The sequence below is a fragment of the Centroberyx affinis genome, unplaced genomic scaffold, assembly GCF_046629955.1.
Source record: "Centroberyx affinis isolate AG114_WGS23_722 - 3 ecotype Tasmania unplaced genomic scaffold, CSIRO-AGI_Caff_v1 ptg006693l_1, whole genome shotgun sequence".
Taxonomy (NCBI): domain Eukaryota; kingdom Metazoa; phylum Chordata; class Actinopteri; order Beryciformes; family Berycidae; genus Centroberyx; species Centroberyx affinis.
The window spans coordinates 1-21,932 of NW_027283397.1; the positions used below are offsets into that span (position 1 = coordinate 1).

At 40.7% G+C, this 21,932-nt stretch overlaps 1 protein-coding gene across 1 annotated transcript in view; it reads left to right on the top strand.

Annotated features, from left to right (window-relative positions):
• Nucleotides 1-1,288: 1,288 nt before the first annotated feature.
• The window catches only part of tnikb (TRAF2 and NCK interacting kinase b), a gene marked incomplete at its 5' end in the record, with an annotated part of 44,980 nt that continues 24,336 nt past the window's right edge, over nucleotides 1,289-21,932 (top strand). Inside the window, 9 exons of the mRNA XM_071512993.1 lie at nucleotides 1,289-1,464; nucleotides 1,617-1,683; nucleotides 2,191-2,389; nucleotides 4,407-4,541; nucleotides 6,586-6,672; nucleotides 9,650-9,844; nucleotides 12,634-12,939; nucleotides 16,086-16,250; nucleotides 17,132-17,374. Coding sequence (XP_071369094.1) covers nucleotides 1,289-1,464; nucleotides 1,617-1,683; nucleotides 2,191-2,389; nucleotides 4,407-4,541; nucleotides 6,586-6,672; nucleotides 9,650-9,844; nucleotides 12,634-12,939; nucleotides 16,086-16,250; nucleotides 17,132-17,374 — 1,573 coding nt within the window. The remainder of the gene's footprint in view (nucleotides 1,465-1,616; nucleotides 1,684-2,190; nucleotides 2,390-4,406; nucleotides 4,542-6,585; nucleotides 6,673-9,649; nucleotides 9,845-12,633; nucleotides 12,940-16,085; nucleotides 16,251-17,131; nucleotides 17,375-21,932) is intronic.

Here is a 21,932-nt window from a genome sequence, read left to right on the forward strand (position 1 = left end):
TACTGGCTAGCTAACTATGGTCATGGCACAATATCAGTATTTGTACCTGTACTGATCTGCTGGCAAGCTTCAGCCACATCCATACTGAACAAACAGTGAGCAAAACATATCGGGAAAATATAATATATAAAAATAATATAATATAAAAATATGATGTTCTGTGGGTATGGGACAGTACACAAAGGCAGTGGGGAGAAACAACACACATAAACAACAAACAAACTGGTACAGGGTCTGTAACGCATTATGTAATAACACAACAAAATGGAATAAATTTTCACTTCATTATGTAATAACACCCGCATTTTGTAATAATCTGCCGCATTTTTTAATACACAGCTTGAACGCAATATGTAATAAATTCCCCCGCATTTTGTAATAAATTATTACATATTGCGGTGGTTATTACAAAATACGGGAGTTGCACTTTTTTTTATGATGAAAATGTAATAATACAGTGCATTATGTAATAACCAACCAAAATGGATGTCTTCATCTGTACACATGTTATATTTTTAACAATTAAGCTAAATTAAGCTAATTAAATTTTTTTTACTTAAACTACATTTCACTGTGATTGTACCTGAATGTTTACACGTGACAAATAAAAACTTGATTGATTGACTGATCAGGACTCAAAACCACACTGTTCATGGATGCTTTTAGTTAAGTTGAGTTCTTTAAAAAACTAATAAACTTATTTTAAATCTTGTTTTTATCTACACCACTATTTATTTATGCATTGTTCTTATTTATTACAAAATGCGGGGAAATTTATTACATATTGCGTTCAGGCTGTGTATTACAAAATGCGGCAGATTATTACAAAATGCCGGTGTTATTACATAATGAAGTGAAAATTTATTACATTTTGTCGCGTTATTACATAATGTGGTGTTATTACATAATGTGGTGTTATTACATAATGCGTTGTTACAAGCCATATTCAGGTTTGGCTACAATCATGCTGGCTACATGTGGTGCCGTCGCTAAGAGACTGTAGGATTTTCATTAGGTCCTTGTTAAACTGTGCATGTCTGAAATGGCCGCTGTAGTTACCTTAAATACCTGAATTTCTCTACAATTCAAGTTGTATTTGGAATCGTTTTGCGAGCTAGTAGATGATTCATTCAAATTCCCCGGTTTTCTAATTTGGTAGGTTGCGCCTATTGTTCCCAATGGCTGTCCCAAAGGCGATCTGTCTCTTTATGTACCTCTCTCTCTCTCTCTCTCTCTCTCTCTCTCTCTCTCTCTCTCTCTCTCTCTCTCTCTCTCTCTCTCTGGGCAGGTCGAAGAAGTTCCAGTCGTTCATCGAGAGCTGCCTGGTGAAGAGCCACAGCCAGAGGCCCAGCACAGAGCAGCTGCTCAAACACCCGTTCATCAGAGACCTGCCCAACGAGAGGCAGGTCCGCATCCAGCTGAAGGACCACATCGACCGCACCAAGAAGAAGAGGGGTGAGAGGGGTGAGGCCAGACCAGGACCGATTCACCTCACACTATCTGGACTGACTGGGTCAGCTGACTGCCTGACATGAAATGTCAACATGTGTTAACCTGCGGTCTGTGTGTGTGTGTGTGTGTGTGTGTGTGTGTGTGTGTGTGTGTGTTTCCTCCAGATGAGACAGAGTACGAGTACAGTGGGAGTGAGGAAGAGGATGAGGAGAGGGACATGGGGGAGCCAAGGTAGGATTACTGCTAGTACTACTATTATTACTACTGGTACTACTGGTACTACTACTACTACTAATACTGCCACGACTACTACTACTGACACTACTACTTATACTACTATTACTAGAACTACTACTACTACTACTGCTGTTGCTACTACTGCTACTACTACTACTACTACTACTACTTGAACTACTACTACTAATGCTACTGATACCAATACTGCTACTGCTATTACTGCTACTATTAATATTGGTACTGCTACTACCACTACTACTAATACTACTACTGCTGCTGCTACCACTACTACTCTTACTACTACTACTATTTCTAATATTAATAATAATAATAACATTTAATTCTGTCAGCCTACCTTAAACATATTAAAAGTACGTGTGACATTCCATGCATAAACGACTTTCTGCTACATATGATATACAGTATTTTGGAATAGAAGTTTAATTGTGCTGTATGAAGAATTGATTTCACCTTCTTGCCCTCCGATTGGTTCCCCTCCAGTTCCATCATCAACATCCCCGGGGAGTCCACTCTGAGGCGGGACTTCCTGCGCCTGCAGCTGGCCAATAAGGAGCGGTCGGAGGCGATTCGGCGACAGCAGCTGGAGCAGCAGCAGAACGAGGAACACAAGCGCCAACTGCTGGCCGAGAGGCAGAAACGCATCGAGGAGCAGAAGGAGCAGAGGCGACGGCTGGAGGAGGTAGATACAGAAAACAAGTGTGGAGTTACTCACCACAGGGGCCGGATTCACAAAACCCTCTTAAGAAAAAAAAATCTTCTCAAGTGCCATTTTTTTTCTTAACTTTAGTCTTAAGAAAAAAAATAGGGAAAAATGCTATTCTCGAAAACAGTTCTTATATATTTTCTTAACTTTCCTCTTATGTTTCTTCCTAAGAAAAAACGTACGTATAAATGGTATTCTTGAAATGAAAGTTCTCAAATTTGTTCTTGATTTTTTTCTTAACTTTAAGACGGCCCTTCACCTGTCTTAAAACTCCTACAGTGAAAAGGTAAGCCTCTAATATCATATATTTAAACACATTTTAGACAAGAAGGTTATAGTTCAAAGTCTTCATAGGTTCCCCTACACCTAACGTTAAGATTTGGTGTAGGGCCAGGTAGGCCTCTGTCTCATGTCTGTTGGAAATAAGCTGCAAATTTTACAGTTACCAACAGCAACCAATGTTTCAATCTTTGCTCTAGTTGCTCTAAATAGGTTTTTCCCCAATTGTTTTGTAGATGGAAGCACTTTGGGTTGCCTCCTAGCCTTGTCTCCTAGCCTCCTAGCCTTGTCTCCTAGCCTCAATGGCAGTAAGCCTAAAGCTTCTTCAGCTCTTAAGTAGGAAAATTAAAGAAATTCGTAAGAAATGAGACTGTTACTAAGAAAATATTGAGGAATTGCACTTAAGAGCCTTCTTAAGAACTTCCTAAAATTTACTCTGTCATTTCTTAAGATCTATCTTAAGAACACATTGGTGAATCCGGCCCCAGGACTATAGATCAGTCTCCGTTTGTTTGTTTGTTTGTTCGTCTGTCATGTGTTTGTTTGTTCGTCTGTCATTTGTTTATCTCAGACAAACACTGATTGGATTTTGACAAAACTTGGGACAGTGATGCATCTCATCGCTACATTCTGACATTTTCATTTTCAGCGCTACAATTACAGCTCAGAACAAGTTGACATCTTACTCTCTTACTCATCGGCCCAGAGGGAGACTGCATCATTCGTTGGGGATGGCATATAAACTGTTGCCTTGTTAATTTATTTATGTTACCTTTATTTATCCATGGAAGGCTTACTGCGCAAACTTGCCGTTTTTCACCAACATCCCACTTCACATTCACACCTGTCAGCTGCCCAGAACATCCACAGTCTTCTCCTGTTAACCACTGAGCAGCTGGGTGTGAAGTGCTGCACAACATCCCACTTTTTATTAAAAATGTTTCTTTCTGAAAAAATCTAAAATGAAAAATGTCTGTATACTGTATTGCAATTTATATCACAATTGCAATATTCAGCAGAATAATTGCAATAGAATTATTCATCAATATCATGCAGCCTTATTGAACAGGCGGATGACTATTGATTAGTCATCCACTATCTCCGACCAGGCAACCTTAAAAGCGGTCAATAAACAGTTTTAGAAGGGACTTTATTGCCCAAGGCACACAATAGAATACAATAAACAAAATATTAAGAATATTCATATTAAGAAACATACAAGATACATTGAAATGAACGCTGGAGAGAGCAGAAAACTGAATGAGGGGGCATAGCATGGAGAGTTAATCTGATACGATGTTTCAGCCTGTGATTGGCTGAATCTATGAGCTGAAGCCACTGGATCAAATTCAGCCAGTGTGTGATGCTCTGAGCTCCACACAGGACATGTCCTACATAGACATCAGTGAGTGTTTTCCACTCTCACAACACTGAGGACTGGATCACATGTTTCACGTTTCCAAACCAGGCCACTACAGTGAAGCTGACCGATTCAATAAAACGTGTAAAACAAAGATATTACAGCTCTGTTCTTTTGAAAAACACTGACTTTTTGAGTATGAAACAGTCTAAAATCAGTCTATCCTCCATGCAAATCCCATCCCAATTGTAATATTACCACCTGAGCTTGTCCAGATGCCAGGGAAACACCGGACAAGCACACACACACACACACACACAACTGAAGCGTTTTCCTCTCCTCCCCCGCCAACAGCAACAGCGGCGGGAGCGAGAGATGAGGAAGCAGCAGGAGCGAGAGCAGAGGAGGCGCTACGAAGAGATGGAGCAGATCCGCCGGGAGGAGGAGCGGAGGCACGCGGAGAGAGAGCAGGTAGGAGCTCAGACCCAGGTAGGAGCACTGACACATCACACCACACCGTCCCCATCATCCAATCCCAATCATCCCATACAAACTGTTTTTCTCTTTTTGTATCAGAGAGAAGGTCATGTTCTGACAGCCAAAAGTTCAGTTTAATGTTCCCTTACTTACTATCAGACGGACATGTTTTGTAGAATATGACTTAAAGGTGCTATTTTGATTTTTAATTCATGTGATTAATTCCAATACCTTTACACAGAGGTGTGACCAAGTCAACTTTGCTCGAGTCCCAAGTCTTGAGGCACAAGTCTCAAGTCAAGTCCCAAGTCTACATGTAGATTACTAAGTCAAGTCCAGCCCTCAACCCTAAACTCACCTCTTGAAGAAGTGAGGACCGGCCAAAATGACCTCACTTCCCAAAGACATCCTTACACTGAAGGCAGAGGTGTGACCAAGTCAACTTCACTAGAGTCACAAGTCAGTCTCAAGTCTTGAGGCACAAGTCTAAATGTAGATTACCAAGTCCCAAGTCTCAAATCAAGTCTCAAGTCTAAATGTAGATTACCAAGTCAAGTCTCAAGTCAAGTCTCAAGTCTAAATGTAGATTACCAAGTCCCAAGTCTCAAATCAAGTCTCAAGTCTAAATGTAGATTACCACAAGTCTCAAGTCAAGTCTCAAGTCTAAATGTAGATTACCAAGTCAAGTCCATGTCATTAATGTCAAGTGTCAAGTCTAAATCTAGAACAGCAAGTCAAGTCAGAACAAATCAAGAGTCCAGTATCAATTTAATATCTTAAAGAAAACTAAATATCTAGGACTTTTCAATGCAATATGGTTTTAATAGGATAAAAACTTGGTAAGAGCATCATGAGTTTGATTTCTATAATCAGTTTCAGCTTCAATAAATTCAATCATTCCACACAAATTCAGAAAATTTAAATTCAGTCTGCTGGAACAAATCTCATCACTTTCAATCTAAGTCATTTACACAAACACAAGATCTCAAGTCAAGACTTTAGAAACCTTTTCAGGTCGCCAGAGTACAAGTGAGAGTCAAGTCCCAAGTCACCAGAACCCAAGTCAAGTCAAGTCTCAAGTCATGTGACTCGAGTCTCCACCTCTGCCTTTACATCATTACTGTAAACAAAAGAGACCATGGTAGAGATGATTGGTAGCCTCTATCACACACCAGTGGTATTGCTGGTGCTAGTAAAATTAAGACTACATTTCCCATAAGCCCTGTTGCTTCTTGTCACCAAGAGGATGTTTCTACTTGTCCTCGTCTTCAGTCAAAGGTTTTCTCTTTAGGATCAACATGTTGGAAGTGATTTTTCCCTCTGCCTGTCCAGCATTACAGATCAGTTTTCAAAGTTGACATTTTATTGAAATACTTGGTGCTTGGTGGATCATACAGTATTTATGCTCAATTTAGGTCTTAAGTCATATTCAACAAGATATGTGTGCTTGTTAATATTAAGCTGTCAACGTGTAGGATGCAGTTTGATGTGACATTCTCTCACATACAAACAGAGAGAGGGAGAAAGGCATGTGTAAGCTTAGTTTCAGCAGAGCATCAACACACACATCCAACATATAACAGAAGATAGGAGGCTTTTGCATTACTAACCGGTGGCTTCCTCACAGCACTGTATCTTTCAGACACAAATCTCTACCTCTTGCACACTTGATTTCATACTTACTGTTAACTGTCAGCTCTTCGGTGATAAGCGCCTCTTTCTCTCCTGCTAATTACTGCACTCTACTTTTTCTGTTTCCACCTCTCCTGCCCCCCTCATTTCTCCTCTATTTTTAACTTAATCCCTGCTTTCACACATTTTTATTCCTCTTCCCGTCATTCAATAAACCCTCTCTAATCTGTCCTGCAAAAATCTGTCTACTTTTGTCTGTCCTCTCTCTCTCTGTTGTCTCCTTTTTTTTTTCTTTTTTTTTTTTACCTAATTTCTTCCTGCTCTGATGATGTCACTGGTTGCCTGGGCTCCGATTTGCTTCTCTCCCGCCTTGCTGCGCTCTGATTGGCTGCTCCTCGTGCCTGCCGGGGTTCTGATTGGTTAGGAGTATATCCGTAGACAGCTGGAGGAGGAGCAGAGGCAACTGGAGATTCTGCAGCAGCAACTCCTGCAGGAGCAGGCCTTACTGCTGGTAATGGAACACACACACACACGCATAGACACACACACACACACACACACACGCATAAACACACACACCACTCACACACATACAGACACACACACACATATATAGACACTAATGAATGGCACAGGTTTGCAGACCAACTTCCATGAATTCTTTGGGTCAAGACAACATCAGCGTCAAAAGTCAAGTTTCCTTGACAACGGCTCAGAAGTGCGGTAACCATGGAAACGGCACTGGTACGAGGACTCGGTGGACGCGGCGAGCCGAGCGCCGATTCCACATCAGCCCCTTTTTTTTTTCTTTACTTCCACAAATCGTGACTCGGCTCGATACTCGATCAATACCGAGCCGAGACGGAGAGAGACACGCACCGGCTCACATCCGCGGCTCCTCTCCGAGCGCAGGGAAAAGTTAACAAACACATCAATCAATGGACAAAACAAAGCGACGGGTGTGTCGGTCGATAGCTCTCACTCCTCGAATTACATTTCACTTGGCTTCGTCCTTCATAAAGACGCCGTCCGCGCCGGAGGAGTTCTCAGTAACGCCAAAACAGCCGGCCCTCCCAGACCAAACCAGATGTTTTAATAAGAAGTCCTGCTTCACCCACCTGGGTTTGTTTCTGGGTTTTTTTTTTTTAACACTTTATTTGTATTTTCACATTTTTTACAATACAGTCGGCATGAACAACAGTAACATCTTTATGATATGAAAACATGAATAAGACAGACAACCCCCGACCCCCCTTCCCCGTCTCCCTCCCTCCTCCCAGTCCGAGAACACAGTAAGGGTAAAGAAGACTAAAAACAAATAAACAAAAACTAACCTAAAAGACCGCTAACAGTACATTCATAAATAAATACATTTAAACCATCATTCAGAAAATAGATTACAAGCGAGCAAATAGAATAAGATAAAATAAAAATGGCATAAATGATTGAAGAGAAAAATATCTGGAAATAAAAAATTTACAATTACATGTGCTTTAAAATAAAAATAGACATATCAAAGGTTAGGGTAGCAGCTTAAGAACAAAGGGCAAGCTCTTGACATAGTCGATGAATGACTATGTCAAATCAAACTTCCTGCGGGACCCCTGCACTGTATACCTGACCCTTTCAAGTTTGAAAAAGCATTACCTCATGAACCCATTGAATGAAGGAAGGGGGTTTATTCGTCTTCCAGTTAAGGAGGATAAGGCAACGGGCCAAGAGAGAGGCAAACGCAATTGCATTACTGTGGTAACTAGAAAGGCCCTCCTCTGGATGAGCAACCCCAAAAATAGCAATTAGGGGGTTAGGCACAAGCCGTTTATTACAAGCCGATGAAAAGGATTCGAAGATGGAAGCCCAAAAGTGAATCAGTGTTGGACACGACCAAAACATGTGGCCCAGAGAAACTGGTGTATTCCCACCTGGTTTGTTTCTGAGAAGAGTTTCTCCCTGACAGCTCAGATAAATGCCAGACCGCTCAATTGACAAGAAAGCGTGAAACACAGCGGTTCAATGGGAGCCTCCAGTCGATGCGGATGTCAGTCGATGACATTTGTCAAGTTTTGTTCCAAAATGAGACGTCCAACACTTGAAAAAAACTCAGCCGGTGGAAAAAGTATTGATAAAATTAAAACAAACTAAGGCACTCTCAAAGGTTAGTAGGTAGTAGGGTGGAATCAATATATGGGTTTGCTGATATATTAGGCTGATATTGGGCTTTTATTAAATATCAATATCATCTAGTCAGTCTCGTCCACCTCTGATATGATGGAGGTTTCTTCCTGACCACTACAGAAAAACACACTGGAAAACCTGCAGTGAAATTTCAGTTTCTTGGCACATTTGATTTATTTGAATTATCATCAATTATCATTTGAATTATGTTTTTGTAACTTAATTCTTAATTTAAAGGCAGTAATGTCTCCCACAGTTTCTCTACCATTGAATAGGTGTGATGTGTCACTCTGCCTTAAAGAGCTGCTGACACTAAAAGGATTTCATCAGTCTGGTTTTCAGTGGAGAGTTTTAGTGTCCCATGATGGTCTGAATGCTGTTTCAGGCTTTTCCACCCTGATGAGAAGAAAACTCTGGGTGGAAACAGAATACTTTTTTTTATTATTATTTATTAATTATTATTATTTTAATAATTTTTGACATGAAAATGGTCAAATTTAAAGATATTGAATATTGGCACAAAATATCAGTTATCATCGACTCTAGTCTACAAATACCAGTATCAGTATCGCCAATCAAAAACCTGTATCAGATCAACACTAGGAGGCAACATCAGTTCTTGGTTTTCAAATTGGCAACACTTGTAATGATTGGGTCCTCTAGATTTTAAAAATACTGAACGATAAACTTCAGGGAATTATTTTTTTCCAAAATAGATCTAGTAGTCTTTTGGAACGAAAGCCTTCATCTACATTTCTTTTAAATGTTCCTTATGTGTCCCATAAAAGTACCGGTGAGAGCGCCTTCTGTTTTTATGCCCCTAAACTGTGGAACTCACTGCCTCTGGATATTAGAATGGCAAGCTCTCTGTGTATTTTTAAAAGGAAATTAAAGACCTGTCTTTTTAATCTGGCTTTTAATTTGGAGTAATGTTATAGCTTTTGTTTTTAAATTCTAATCATTGGTTTTTGCTTTATTTTTATCCCTGGTGTTTATTTTATTGTATTTTTATTTTATTTTATTGACTCTTATTTATTGATTTTTTAACATTTTCTTGTTTTATTATTGTAATTTTGCTATGTGAAGCACTTTGGGCTGCATGCTTGTATGAAAGGTGCTATATAAATAAAGTTGAGTTGAGTTATAAAAGAGCTGTTTTTACTGTTCTGTTATTGAAGCTCTCATTTATATTCTTTTGGAAATGGACACCTCGTTTCTTTACCTTTCCCTCTGTTCACCCTGTGTCTCTCCACCTCTCTCTCTCTCTCTCTCTCTCTCTCTCTCTCTCTCTCTCTCTCTCTGTGTGTGTTCAGGAGTACAAGAGGAAGCAGATCGAGGAGCAGCGGCAGGCGGAGCGGCTGCAGAGGCAGCTGCAGCAGGAGCGGGCGTACCTGGTGTCCCTGCAGCAGCAGCAGCAGGAGCCCCGCCCGCCCCAGGACAAGAAGCAGCTGTACCACTACAAGGACCAGGCGCCCGGCACCAACGACAAGCCCGCCTGGGCCAAGGAGGTGACCCACCGGATACATCACTGTTCCTCATGTTTTATCATCTATTTAGTATTTATGAAGAGCTTCACATTTTATATATTTAATTACATCTACACTTAATATGGAATTAAAATACTACTACATTCAGAATTATATTTGTTATATGTGTCACTAATAAATAAATGGGTAACACTTTACAATAAGGGTCACTAAGTTAAGGGTTAGTTAATGCTTAATAAGCATCAACTAACCCTTAATTAACGGTTAGCTAATGTTTAACTAAGGTATTAATTTATACATTATTTAATAGTTTATAAAGATGACTATAGAATAATGTATGAATTAATACCTTAGTTAACATGAACACCATTAGTAAATGATTACCAGACACATTAGTTAACTGTTAATTAATTAATGTACCCTTATTGTAAAGTGTTACCAATACATGCAAAGTTTATTAGTAGTAGTAGTATTGTTAATATTATTGTAATAACAATAACAATACTACTACTAATAATAACAACACACATATACATGCCCATTATTATTATTTTTAGTAGTATTAGTAGTACTAGTGTTAGTGTTATTGTTATTCTTAGTATTACGTAAATAAGATATAATATAATAATGTTTATATTTTTATATTTTATTTCTGCATATCATAATTATCACCATTACTCACAAAGTGCTATACAAAAAGACATAAAAACAAAGAATAGGATTACATGCTAAAAACAAGAAAAATTGGGAGACATTCAACAGAAAGAGTGGTAAAAACAAACAAACAAAGGAAACAACAAACAACACAAATGTCCATCCTGACTTTGTCTCTTATTTGTCTTCAACTCAGTTATTTTTCTTCAAACAAGTGAAAAAGGCTCCAAACTGGAATTACAATAGAACAAAAGGGAAATGATCTCAGCCCACTGGCATTTGTCTCACTCGTTAACACAAAAGAATAAAAGCTTATTGACTGGTTAAGATGAATGTGTTTTCAGAGCAGCCCATAATAATAATGATGATGACTGTTCAAGATACAGTCATCTACATTCTGTGCCTCCAGATGCCTTTTTTCCTGTTTTTCATTGCTCACACGGCTTTTATAGGAGGATGTGTAGCTACCTGTGAACCGCCGTGATTTGTCTGGTTTTGGGGCACACACACACACCTACACACACACACACACACACACACACACACACACACTGTGACACACTCTGACACACACTGACACACACACAAAGACAAGCAAGCACTGCCAACATCCAAATGTGTGTGCACAGACACTCAGGCAAGCATTTGCAAATACAGACAGACAAAGGTATGCATGTGCAAACAAGCACACACCCACGGAGTAGCTTGTACTTAGAATACACACCTACACACACACACTCACTCACACACACACACACACACACACACACAAAAGTACAAGCAGCTGTTCAGCTACAACAATGACAACCCTGAGTTCCTTGTAAGGAGGTTTCCATGCATATGAACACAAACACACACATACACACGCATATTAGCTTGTGTAAGAATTTGTTATTAAGTCATTAGGACTCTCAGGAGTATAACAGCACATGTTCGACTTGTGCATGTAAAGTTATCTCTTCTAGTACAGTCTGTAGCCGCCAAAGAGACTTTCTCATCTGTGTTTTTGCTTGAAATAACTGCCCTTTTTTCTGATTTGTAGGTGCAACAACGGAGAATTTATTCATAGACTGTAGGCTATTAGTCGATGTGATGTGTTTGTGCTCTTTTATGTGCTAGCTTTGTGTACGCATAAATGAAGAGTTTTATTCCAAAACAAGATATCCACCATTTGGAAAAAATGAGACATACTCTTACAAAATGATAAGCGTCAGACGAGTAAAACACTTTACTTGTAAAGCTTTGATCCATCAAAAGACCTTTTCTCCCAAGATAATTTAGTTTTTGAGGATAATATCTCTGTTCTTTACTCACTGATAGAGTGATGAATTCCAGGCAGCACATTTTTGTCCAAATTGGATATTAAGGAAGTTGGAATGAAATCCTTCAAATGTGTTTTGCTATTGAGTTCACACATATAGAGGCTTTGCAGTTGTGTCACAAATCTCCCAGCAGCCACGGCTAAAGGTCCAGCAGAGAACTGGAAAATAATCTGTAAATCTAAAACAACCAGCTAGAAACAGAGAGCAGCTGTTGTGGTGTGGCTGTAGATCCATTCAGTAACGTTCTCAGTAAAAGTGAATAGTGTGATAAGGTGGATTTGTTTCCAAATGTAGGTTACTGTGACACAGTAAACTGTCTTGTCTTTAGCCCTAGTCTCTACTCCAAAACATGAAGAGTTGTAGCTTGAGAAGAGTCAGCTCAGTTAACCTGAACAAACTGTTAGCTAGCTAACTAGCCAGCAAACACACTGATGTTAATGTGAACACGCTAATGCTAGCTGCTACTAGATACGTTAGCCAGTGTGTTAATCAGATGTGTTAACAAGAAGACAGTGATGGTTAGCTGACCAGATGCTATGATTAGCTAGCTAACAAGCTGACATTATCTAAACACTAAATGAATCAGATGGATCAGTGATGAAATGATCAGTTCAGTCAGAAACAGACAGACATGAACCATGTCTATTGAATTCTGTTGAGACAAACTCAATGAGAATGACACAATCAGCTGTTAACAGCCACTGTTGTCCAAGAGCTGTGGACCTCCAATATGGCCACCGGAGGATGTGTGACATCATCTGAAAGCCTCTGTATGCACCCAGCTGTGTAGTGTGTGTGTCCGTTTTGACTTGCTTGTTGTAACCGCTCCTCCAGGTGATGCGTCGAGCCCAGAGCAACTCGCCCCGCGTCCCTCCCAAGAAATACCACTCCTTCAGGGAGCCGCGGGACACCAGCCTGTCAAACCTGCTCTTACTTCCTGGTTACAAACCTCGCTCCCGCCCCCCTTCCTACCCCGCCCATGTCAGTCCCTCCAGGGAAAGCTTCCTGCAGGCCAACGTGCCTCGGATCCGTGTGACCTGCGTCCCCGAACGGGCCCCCGGCTCCTCTAAGCCGGTCGTGCGCAGGCGGAGTCCCGCCAGCAGGAGCCCGGACTCCAGGGGGCGGAGCCCCGGCCGCCGGGTCAGTCGGAGGAGAATCGGCTCCTTCCTGTCTGTCCTCTATCCCTCTCTTCCTTCCCATCATCCCCTCTGTGCAGGCTGACACTAACTGGCTGGTGGAAAGACTTCTCCTTTAACTTCTTATCCTTCCATCTGGCTCTTTTTCTCCCTTAACATTTGGTTTTTTGGTGTTTAGCGAGGCCATGCCGCCTCTCTCTGACCAGGTGGACTCATCCTCACTAACACCGGGCCGGAGGGAGAAAAGATGATGTGGACTCTTCTTCTTCTTCTGCTGTCACTCTTTCATTTCTCACCTCTTTATCTCTGTTTTTTATCTCTGGGACGGTTAACTCAGTTTCCTCCTCGGCTGCTGCTGTTGTACCGAAAAACTTGCTTCCATCCTTCCATCCTCTGAAGAGTTTCATTCCAAACTGAAACTAATCTATTATGACAGCAGTAGGTGGGATTACACTGCTGTTATTGATAGCAGAAAAATGAAAAGAAATCATAATAGTTTCTAAAGGATAGTCGGAAATCTACATGTTAGGTCGACAAAATGACTTGAAGCCAGCATTACCAGGCTAATAAATCAACTCTGATATCAATAAATGACATTTGACTACTATCTACTCTTGCAAAAATGTTGACAGTGAAATCAACAACAACAACAAATGCTGGGACTTTTTAAAAAACAGGTAACTGATGTCCTTGGTTGACAAATTCAGACGCATAAAGACTGGATTTCTCTGTATTTTAGAGAAATGCGGAATTTCCGACAATGATCTTTTTAAAAAAAATGGACATATTGCATTTTGGAAATGAACACTTCATCTCTTCCTTCTATTTTAAGCTGTTGTCATGCTTTCACTCCCCCTCCCCCTCCACCCCCTCTCTCTTTAACTCTAAAAGCTTTTTCGTCTCTATCAGTGACCTTCACTGCTGATTCTGTCTGGATGTTGTCGGTTGATGTTTGCAGCGTTTTGGGATTTTTCCTCTCCAGTCTGGAGACGATGCTGGGCGATGTACTTTACTGCAGCGGCTCTCAACCTGACGATTTCTGAAACATGAATCACCCCCTCTGATATATAAATCTATTATCATGCTTGTAATCTTGGCGATAAAAGCCCTTTTCTTGTGAAATAATGAATATGCGGAGGCTCCGGGCTTCTTCTGATGATTAATTGAGCGACAGAGCCTGAAAAGGGAAAGTAGAAATTATTATTTGCATAAGTTTGTTCTGGTGGGCGGCGAGCCAAATAGGATGAGAGCCGCTGTGTTGCTGCATGCTGTGGTGTGATGGCCGACTAGTAACCACTTTCTAACAGATACTAATACTCTACTCTACTTTTCTAGGCTTTATTTATGATCGCTGCACTCACCAAATCCTCTTAAATTCCTGGTTTATAAGACACTCTCTTCCTTACTTATCCCCTCTTTGTTTCTTCCTTTGTTTCTTTATTTCTTTCTTCCTTTGTCTCTTTGTTTCTTTGTTTCTTTCTTCCTTTGTTTCTTTCTTCCTCTCTGATATTTTGGTTGTGATGAGTTTTACATGCTGTAGTGCTGGTTGATGCTCCATATTTGAACTCATGGCTGGACTGTGCTGGTTTTCATATAGCCCTAAATCAAGGCCACTTAAAAGTACACACTCACATGTGAATACCCCTCCCCAGTGACACACACACACACACACACACTCTCTCACACACACACACACACACACACACAGACACACACATTTAGAGCAGCTCTCCAGGCCTGCCCTCTGGTGGCTGCTGGTGGACCGATGTAGGGCAGCTGTAGCTATATCAGTCTCTCTCTGCCTCCCTGTGGACACACACTGCCACCATGCATGGAAACACACACACACACACACACACACACACACAGAAACATACACACTGCACAGATAGGTCTACCCTCGTCACAGCCTCCCAGGTTTTTTCCTCAAAGCTCTACTTGAGGGAATATGCCCAATATAACCCACCCACACACACACACACACACACACACACACACACACACACACACACACACACACACACACACACATACACACACTCAGACTGTTTCATGGCTAAAAGCAGATATCCACCATTTGGAAAACCTGACACCCACCTCTGGAATAAAAGTACAGCTCATTAAGGAATGCAGTGAACCAAAGCCGAGCTGTTTACAAACTGATGACACTTTTGAGGATGAAATCCAGTCTGTTTATGAAATACTGACTAATACATTTCAGGTGGCTATCATTTTTAATTTGAAGCAGAGCGGAATCAAATGAATGTAATTAAATCCTTCAAAAACACTCAGAGTTTCAGTCCAGAAAGAGAAAGAGTATCTTAGAAAATGATTTCTGGCATAAATCTACAACTCATTATGGAATCTGATACAATTTTTGAACACTTTTGAAGATTAAATCAAGCCCATTTCTGAAATATTGACTAACAATTTTCAGCTACCTATCCCACTACTATAATTGGAGAGCGGTTTGTGTGTTTGTGTGTCCCACCATGGAGGAGAAGAGAGGAGAGGAGAGGAGACAAGGAGAGGAGAGGAGAAGAGGAGAGGCAACAAGGAGAGGAGAGAGGAGAGGAGACAAGGAGAGGAGATGGGACAAGGAGAGGAGACAAGGAGAGAGGAGAGGAGAGGAGACAAGGAGAGGGGAGGGGAGAGGAGAGGAGACGAGAGGGGAAGGGAGAGGAGAGGATACAAGGAGAGGGGAGAGGAGACAAGGAGAGAGGAGAGGAGAGAGGAGACAAGGAGAGAAGAGAGGAGAAGAGACAAGGTGAGGGAAGGAGAGGGGAGGAAGAGAGGAGAGGAGACAAGGAGAGGAGAGAGGAGAGGAGAGGAGACAAGGAGAGGGAAGGAGAGGAGAGGAGACGAGGAGAGAAGGAGAGGAGGAGGTTATAAATTCTAGTCATTTTTACCATGGAAACAGCAGAATGGAATTAAATCCAACACACAAAAGTCCATTTCAGTCCAAAACAAGACTAATGTTAAATCTCATTATGGGATTTCAGTGAAGTTATCAGCCAGGTTTACACAGTAGCTTTCAAAACAGAAACACTTTTGACCGTGAAACCAATCCTTCACACACACACACACACACACACACACACACACACTGCATGTGAGCGCGTGGTCTGACGGTGTGTATGTGTGTGTCAGGTGGAGGAGCGTTATAAGATGAACAGACAGAGTTCTCCTGCGTTGCAGCATAAAGTCTCAAACCGGATCTCCGACCCGTCCCTGCCCCCCCGCTCCGAGTCCTTCAGCAGCGGAGGCATCCAGCAGGCCCGCACCCCGCCCATGCACCGCTCCGTCGAGCCACAGGTGTGTAGCCAGTGTGTGTGTGTGTGTGTGTGTGTTTGCATGGGATACAAACTCATCTCTCTCAGGGTGCGATCACACCTTCGGTTTGTTTTCTTTGGTTCTTTTGGTTCTTTGGTACTTTGTTGTAGTTTGTATCTGGTTTGTTTCGGTCCAATTACAAGTGAACCAGGACTTGTAAACAAAAGTCACATGACTCAGAGTTTTGGTCACATGTCATCCTGTCAGGTGAGAGATTCAAAACAAATCTGATGACTCTTCTTCTGTGGTGTTCATACCAGTTAAGAAGACATGAAGAAAATAGCTGGATATGAGCATCAGTCCAGACTTCATTTTGTTCTGCCAGGCTTTCCAAGCAGGAGGAACCGCATCCGTCTCCTTCTACCCATAATGCCTTGTGTTTTTTGGGGTGGTTTCCTGTAGTCGGTTAGTTCTCTTGTTAGAGGACTGAGACTCTCGGTGGCGTTGTTTGGTGCCACCAGAGGTCAAAGGTCATCGCTCTCACCTGGGGAAACCGACTGAACTGAAGGAGGAAACACTGCAGAGTTTAATAAACCGTTCAGAACATGCTTGGTGTGAACGCAGCCTCAGACATCTATTTCACCCCAAACGTCTCTTCCTCTCCTCTTCTTCCTCACCTCATTTCTCCATCTTCTCTTCATCATCATCATCATCATCATCGCACTTGCTGCATCTTCTCCTCTCCCTTCCTCTTCCATATCCTACTCCTGAACGCACTGTGTGAACCTGAATCCTGATCCTGCTCCTGGTCTTGCTCCTGATTTCCCCCCAACCTCAACCCCTCCACCCTGAATCTCCCTGGTTCCTGCTTGTGTGTGTGTGTGTGTGTGTGTGTGTGTGTGTGTGTGTGTGTGTGTGTCCAGATGGCCCACCTGGTGCAGGTGAAGACTCACGGCCTGTCGGGCTCCCAGTCCCTGTACGACCCGCACGGCGTGTCGTCCTCCTCCTCGGCCTCGCCCTCCCCCTCCCGGCCTCCCATGCCCCGGCAGAACTCCGACCCCACCTCCGACACCCCTCCTCCCCCGCCCCTCCCCCGCCTGGCGCCCCCCCTCGACAAGCTGGACCGCAGCTCCTGGCTGCGGCAGGATGACGACATGCCCCCCAAGGTCTCTGCATGCCGCGACCCGAGTCGTTCTGTCCCAGTGTGTGTGTGTGTGTGTGTGAGGTGTGTGTTTCTGTGCTTCTACTCTTCTATCCTTGTGAGAACCAGTTTCAGTGTTAAACCTTCAGTCAGAGGTGGGGACTCAAGTCACATGACTTGGACTCAAGTCAGACTCAATTAACAGTTTTAATTGCTAGAGACTTGACTTGATGCATGAAGAGAAGACTTGAGATTTGACTTGACTTGGGTTCTGGTGACTTGGGACTTGACTCTGACTTGTACTCTGATGACTTGAAAAGGTTTCTAAAGTCTTGACTTGAGATCTTGTGTTTGTGTAAATGACTTAGATTGAAAGTGATGAGATTTGTTCCAGCAGACGACTGAATTTAAATTCTGTTTTCTGAATTTGTATGGAATGATTGAATTTATTGAAGTTGAAACTGATTATAGAAATCAAACTCATGATGCTCTTACCAAGTTTTATCCTATTAAAACCATATTGCATTGAAAAGTCCTAGATATTTAGTTTTCTTTAAGATATTAAATTGATACTGGACTCTTGATTTGTTCTGACTTGACTTGCTGTTCTACATTTAGACTTGAGACTTGACATTAATGACAGGGGGTTGAGATTAGAACTAGGATCAGGTTTAGGTTAGGGTGAAGGACTAGTTTAGGCCTGATTTAGCTTTAAGTTTTAGAGATGTGAGACAAAATCCCCATGTCACAGCTGACTTGGTGAAGCTCACCAAAGCTTGTTAAAGTCCCCATTAAATTAACCCCCATTACTTTACAGATTTTTTTAACAGTCCCGCCCCTCTGCCCCTCCCATCAAATAAAACTGTCTCTCCCTGACTGATATTCCTTTGGTTTAGACTGCTGATTGATCCCTCACTGCACTATGTCCCGCCCCAACAACCTGTTTCAACAAGAGATACATCAAATCAAGGAAGTAAAGAAGCTGTTTCATGGGTTCTTTAAGTTTGAACTGATCAGAGAGACAGTCTGACCCAGTCTTTAACCCGACTCAGACATCCGGAGGTTTTCAAACATGTCTTGTAGTAAAAGATATGTAAAGACAAGGTTTTTGAAGAAGATAAGAGGCAGAAGCTACAACAACAAAACACAACCTGAGCTTCATTATTTACCTCCAGCTCTCTCCGCCCTGCTGCCTGCGTCTCCCCAGCCGCTCTGCTCTCTCTCCTCTAAATTCGGCATCTAGCCCTCTTCTTTCTTCTCTTTCGAGCGCTAATGAGTGAAAACACAGTAACTGCTGTGAGCCGCTCTTCCCTCTCGAGCTCCCTTTTTGCACAACCGGGTGAAAAACAAAGTGTTTGGTGTTTGTTTGTTGTGGCGAGACAGCAGGGATTGGAGATCACTCAGGACTAAATCTGAGTGAGGAATCTTTTTAATGCGTGACCCGCCGACCAGCCGGTCTGTGCCTCAGTGTTTAGTGAGCAGACACTGGAAACTACAGGAGAGCAGGCTGGGTAATGAGAGAGCTACAGAGAGAGAGAGAGAGATAGAAAACTTTAGATAGATAGATAGATAGATAGATAGAAAACTTTAGATAGATAGATAGATAGATAGAAAACTTTAGATAGATAGATAGATAGAAAACTTTAGATAGATAGATAGATAGATATAGATAGATAGAAAACTTTAGATAGATAGAAAGCTTTAGATAGATAGATAGAAAACTTTAGATAGATAGATAGAAAACTTTTGATAGAAAACTTTAGATATAGATAGATAGATAGATAGATAGAAAGAAAACTTTAGATAGATAGATAGATAGAAAGAAAACTTTAGATAGAGAGATAGATAGATAGAAAACTTTAGATAGATAGAAAACTTTAGATAGATAGATAGATAGATAGATAGATAGATAGATAGATAGATAGATAGAAAGAAAACTTTAGATAGATAGAAAACTTTAGATAGATAGAAAACTTTAGATAGATAGATAGATAGATAGATAGATAGATAGATAGAAAACTTTATTGATCCCAGAAGGGAAATTGAGTTGTCATAGCAGCCAAGACACACAGATGACAAAATACATTAAAACACAACAGGTAAACATTAAAATACAACAGATAAACATTAAAACACAACAGATAAACATTAAAATACAACAGATAAACATTAAAACACAACAGATAAACATTAAAACACAACAGATAAAAGACAGATGTTAGGTTTTCACAGCAGTGCAGTTTAAAGTTAAAGTTTAGGGTTTAGATTTGGGTTTAGAGGTAAAATTAGGATTAGGGTTAAATTTAGGGGTTAGGAAATGGTTTTCAGTGAAGGTCCTCACAAGTATAGCAGGCTAATACAGCTGTGTGTGTGTGTGTGTGTGTGTGTGTGTGTGTGTGTGTGTGTGTGTGGTTGGGTAGGTTACTTTAAATATTGATTACATTACATTTATGCTGCTAGTTCCCATCCAAACTGTATGTTACTGTAATCAGTAACATGATCCAAGGGATTACACAAACTCAGTAATGTATTCTGATTACTTTCAGATTACTTTGCCATATTTGAGGTATAAAGGTACAGATAAAAATGTATTCCACAAATTTTCTGCCACTGTTTTATATGGCCTTTCACTTAATTTCACTCATCTAATTTTCTGTAATCAGAATACATTATTTTTCCCAGGTAACATTGTGGAGATACATTTTACGTAATACTTTTTAGGTAATTTAACAGAATACAGTTACATTGTTTTTATATTTAAAATACATGTATTACGTTACTACCCAACCCTGTGTATGTGTGTGTGTGTGTGTGTGTGTGTGTGTGTGTGTGTGTGAGAGACAGAGTGAGAAAGCGTGTGTATTAGAGCTGCATGATACTGACAGAAAATCATATTTCGATTTGTCTTTGCTGAATATTGGGATTGCAGTATAAATTGATAGATGTCAACAGAATATTTCATATATCAGACAATAAAAAAAAACACCTTTCCCTGTGAGAAAAAATTTAAGCTTCTTGTAATTTAGAAATTACAATCGTAATTGTATACAACAACACTGCAATTTCAATATTTTTTCAAATAATTGTGCAACCAGTGCATGTGTAGTGTGTAGCTGTGCATGACCGGCACTGTTTGCTAAAATTTCTGTACTCATGTGAATCGTATGCGTATATTTTCATTTAGTTTGGTCCAAAATCCTCCAAATGCAGAACAATATATTATCACAAATATTCTCTGTGACCGTCCGGACTGTTCTGCCCGTTCTGCCCCTTTAACTCTGTCTAACAGTTGACTACCAGGAAGTATTTTTAGCTGTCATTAGCTTCCAGGTGATAAAACGCTGATCTTTCTCAAACGCCACGGGGTCTCAGTGTGAAAAGTCTCCCTGCTTTGACTTTCTAAACTCCACCTGGTCCCGACTCCTGTGGGACGAAGCCTTTCTCTGTCTGAACTCTGCTGCTGAGATGGAAATTTTGCAGATTTTACCGTCCATTTAGTCTCTGTGTCGACTGGGAGCCTCTACTGACAGCACCGTGTTTTCATTTTCAATGTAAAGGATTCACTGTTGCCTGTTCCAGTTAATACTGAGATCACACTGTTTACAACCAGAGTGCAAGGAGTTAAAATATTTCATCTTACAGCAAAAGAGTGCAGCATTAGTGCATCTGTTTAATCAATCAATCAATCAGTTTATTTAAGTGCAGAATCACCATGAAGCATGGTCCCAATACACTTTACAATTAAAAGAATACATAGGACAAAACATACAGCAAGCAAATAAAATAGTTAAAATAAAGCCACATTGAAAACATCAATGTTAAAAGGATGTTTGAATATTAAAATAAAACAACCACACTAAAAACATCAAAGTTAAAAGGGTGTTTGAATATAAATTATAAAAATTTAAATAAAACAACCACATTAAAAACATAATTGTGGGCAGCAAATTAATGCTGCTGAACCGATCATATACGATCTATCTGTCTTATAATATCTATCCTATAGGAATTTGTTAAATGCTGCCAGCTAAAATGTAAAAGAAAAAATAAATTGTTTTTCAAAGACTGGGTTGGGACCCAAAGATGGGTCATAGGAAGATCAAAATGGGTCTCTGAACTGATATCAAAATCAGACTTCAGGTATGAATCCCCAAGAAAATATTGAAGATGACTCTGAGTCCTGACAGCATCACCTAGAAAAACAAAACTTTCTAAAATATATAAAGATCAATTTCAGAACGTCCATCGGCCTCCGAGAGCAGCTCTTCTTTACGGGACGTCCCGGACCAGCGGTTCTCAAACTGGGATCCAGGAAACACCAGTTTGTTTATTTTCACATTTATTTCACTCGTATGAAGTTTAGAAGGCAAGGCAAGTTTATTCATACAGCACATTTCATACACATCGGCAATTACGATATGTGCTTTACATAAATAAAAGAAAAAAAAGGTACATAGGTAATAAAAGTGAAATTGCCTTAAAATCACAATAAAAAAAGAAACGTAGAAATATACCAATGCAGATAAGTGTTGCCCTAAATTTCTGTAAAAAGCTCAGGTGAACAGAAAAGTTTTAAGCTCTGA